The following is a 3,223-nucleotide window of genomic DNA, read 5'->3' on the forward strand; positions in this document are numbered from 1 at the left end:
TTCTTCTTCTTCCTTCTTCTTCTTCCTCCTCCTCCTTCTCTTTCTTCTCCTTCTTCTTCTTCTTTTCTTCTTCTTTTTTAGACAGAGTCTTGCTCTATCGCCCAGGCTGGAGTGCAGTGGCGCTATCTCAGCTCACTGCAAGCTCCGCCTCCCGGGTTCACGCCATTCTCTTGCCTCAGCCTCCCGAGTTGTTGGGACTACAGGCGCCCATCACCACGCCCCGCTAATTTTTTGTATTGTTAGTAGAGACAGGGTTTCACTGTGTTAGCCAGGATGGTCTCTATCTCCTGACCTAATGATCCACCCGCCTTGGCCTCCCAAAGTGCTGGGATTACAGGCATGAGCCACCGTGCCTGGCCAAATTATCCTTTTCTACTGTGGAATTAATGAACTCTCATTAATTGACAGTAAATATTGAATGACTACCTGGTTCTTCTTACCATCTTCCATTGTTCAGCTGAAATGTCAAGAAAACAAAATATTTGATTCTCTAATCCAAATAAAATTAGTGAGGGGAAAGGATTCTAAACACAAAGATAAATGGGTTTGAATTCACTGCTATTTGGGGTTATATTTGTTGCTAATTTCCTTCCATAAGGTGAGGACTGGTTGTATAGATAGTAACAACTGAGGTTGTATATAAAGTAACTGAGGATTGGTTGTATAGATAGCATTAGCTGATGCCTTTGGCTAACTCTATCTACCTCCAGGGTTTGTTTTAGAGTGTCTATAGCTGGGCTCAAAAGGGAACTCTTCCAGAATGTACTGCCAAATGTCCTTTTCTTTGCAGCTGCGGAAACAGACAGGTGCTCGGATTGATGTGGACACAGAGGATGTAGGCGATGAGCGAGTGCTGCTTATCAGTGGTTTTCCTGTTCAGGTGTGCAAGGCCAAAGCAGCAATCCATCAGATCCTGACAGAGAATACCCCAGTGTCTGAGCAGCTTTCAGTTCCCCAGAGATCTGTGGGCAGAATCATAGGTACCACTGGATGGCTTCCTCTACTGTTTCCTTTATTCTTTACCTTTGCCTCTCTTTCACACCTTCCCAAGGATTTTTTCTGGCCTAGTTCCCCTTTACCATGTGAGGGGGGAAAACGGGGCATTGAGGCCAGAGGTTTACTGTTTGCAGAACTAGTGGTAAAACCAAACCTGTTTCCTCAAAAAGTTGTGTGATCTGAACCTTACAAATTGATTCTTTATGGGTTCTGGTAGATGTATTATATTTACCTTATAATTGATTTTTAAAGGGAAGCTCGGGATGCTCATGTTATCTCAAGTCTTTTAAGATAGTGCTCTGGAGAGTACCTTTTATGCTTTCCCCTAGAGCATCGCTTAGTGCTGCTGTTAGAGGCAGAGAAATGTCCTGTCCTTGATCCAGTGTTCTGACACACCATGTAGCATATCTTATGACCTGATATGGCCATGCTGAGTGGTCAAAATGAAAATGACATGAAGTTAGCCAAAGTATAGAGTTTAAATAAAATGGAAAAAACAAAGAATATGGTATTCTCCTTTTCACAGTAATAATTTCAGTAGCTTCTGCTTTCCATTCAACATCTTGAATTTTGTTCACTTTAGAAATGAGAACTGATTCTCTTCTCCTAGTATATGCAAAACAGTGCTTTCTCCAGTAGCTAAGGTTGGCCAGGAGGGAAGGGCAGGTTTTTATGTATTGTTTAATGTAGGGAGAGGCGGCGAGACGATTCGTTCTATCTGTAAGGCCTCTGGAGCCAAAATTACCTGTGACAAAGAATCAGAAGGGACATTACTACTATCAAGACTTATAAAAATCTCAGGAACACAGAAGGAAGTGGCAGCAGCCAAGGCAAGTAGCTAATAGACTTGAATTATACCTGAGCATGAGAAGATCCTTTTACTCTATCCCGGGTCAGAGTATCAGCCTTTCTCTTATTTTCCACAGCATTTGATACTGGAGAAAGTTTCAGAAGATGAAGAACTTCGAAAGAGAATTGCTCATTCTGCAGAAACCAGAGTCCCACGCAAACAGCCAATCAGTGTGAGAAGAGAAGACATCACAGAGCCAGGTGGAGCTGGAGAGCCAGCTTTATGGAAAAACACCAGTTCTAGCATGGAGCCGGCTGCACCCCTGGTGACTCCTCCACCCAAAGGAGGAGGCGACATGGCTGTGGTGGTGCCAAAGGAAGGTTCCTGGGAGAAACCTAGTGATGACAGCTTTCAGAAGTCTGGAGCCCAGGCCATCCCAGAGATGTCCATGTTTGAAAGTATGTAACAAAGAGGGAGCCCATTAATCATAGAACATAGAAATACTGGCTTAGACATTGGAGAGATTAGAAGGAATGCTTTCTCAGTCTGTGACCAGCCAGTATAATATGGCTGGGGTCAGGACAGAAGATTCAGTAAGATGTTATGAAGATGGGATGGAGGTAGAATCCACACCAATAGTTGCTGGACATTTGAGGATACAGATGTTGATCACTGAAAATGATTTATGCAGGTTTAAGATTCTGCTCCTAATTGCAGGAGAGAACTTGGTGCCTCTTCCACTCTGGAGCAAAGTTGGTGAAAGTCTTCTTCCTTTTCCAAAACCCAACCTGAACCACTTCTTTCTTGAGACAGACTATACTGAGATAAGTTGTCACCAGCAAAAGATAGATACGTGACCTTTATTAACAAAGATGAATTAACCAAGAGGATATTTGTAGTTTATTATTTGCCCCAAAACTTTCTGTGTCTGGGTACCCTCTGAGTAGGCCTATAATTCTTGCCTTCACTGTATGCATTTTTTATGAGCTAGCAGACCTACGTGGTGAGAATGCACAGGAGCTTGGAGGTATAAGTAGACAGGGTGGGAAAGAGAGAGCTCCTTTTGCCATGTTTTACCAGCCTGCTCTGTTATAACCTCTTAGGTTATATCCTTTAATTTCCAACCTTCTAGGTTAGTTTCTGTAACAGAACAAATGAGTCTGGGATAAAGTCCTAAAAGTACTTCAAATGGTAATTGTTTTGTTTTTGTAACAGCTTAACAAATAACCTAGGTTTTCTGCTAAAGAAAAAAAGAAAAAGAAAAAGAAATACTGGCTTAGGACGTGGTGGCACAACCTGTGGTCCCAGCTACTTGAGAGGCTGAAATGGGAGAATCACATGAGCCCAGGAGGTCGAAGCTACAGTGAGCTGGGGTTACACCGCTGCACTCCAGCCTGGGTGACAGTGAGACCCTGTCTCAAAAAAAAAAAAAAAAAA

The 3,223-nt window shown here is 42.8% G+C and overlaps 1 protein-coding gene across 6 annotated transcripts in view; it reads left to right on the plus strand.

Moving 5' to 3' along the window:
* The window catches only part of TDRKH (tudor and KH domain containing), a 27,538-nt gene that overhangs the window by 9,993 nt on the left and 14,322 nt on the right, over nt 1-3,223 (plus strand). For 4 of the 6 annotated variants that reach the window (XM_011973512.1, XM_011973511.1, XM_011973513.1 and 1 more), the window contains exons 4-6: nt 791-980; nt 1,687-1,826; nt 1,923-2,244. In XM_011973512.1, coding sequence (XP_011828902.1) covers nt 791-980; nt 1,687-1,826; nt 1,923-2,244 — 652 coding nt within the window. The remainder of the gene's footprint in view (nt 1-790; nt 981-1,686; nt 1,827-1,922; nt 2,245-3,223) is intronic. The other 2 variants (XM_011973516.1, XM_011973515.1) reach the window with 2 other exon arrangements.

The sequence above is a fragment of the Mandrillus leucophaeus genome, unplaced genomic scaffold (assembly GCF_000951045.1).
Source record: "Mandrillus leucophaeus isolate KB7577 unplaced genomic scaffold, Mleu.le_1.0 Scaffold139, whole genome shotgun sequence".
In the NCBI taxonomy this organism is placed as follows: domain Eukaryota; kingdom Metazoa; phylum Chordata; class Mammalia; order Primates; family Cercopithecidae; genus Mandrillus; species Mandrillus leucophaeus.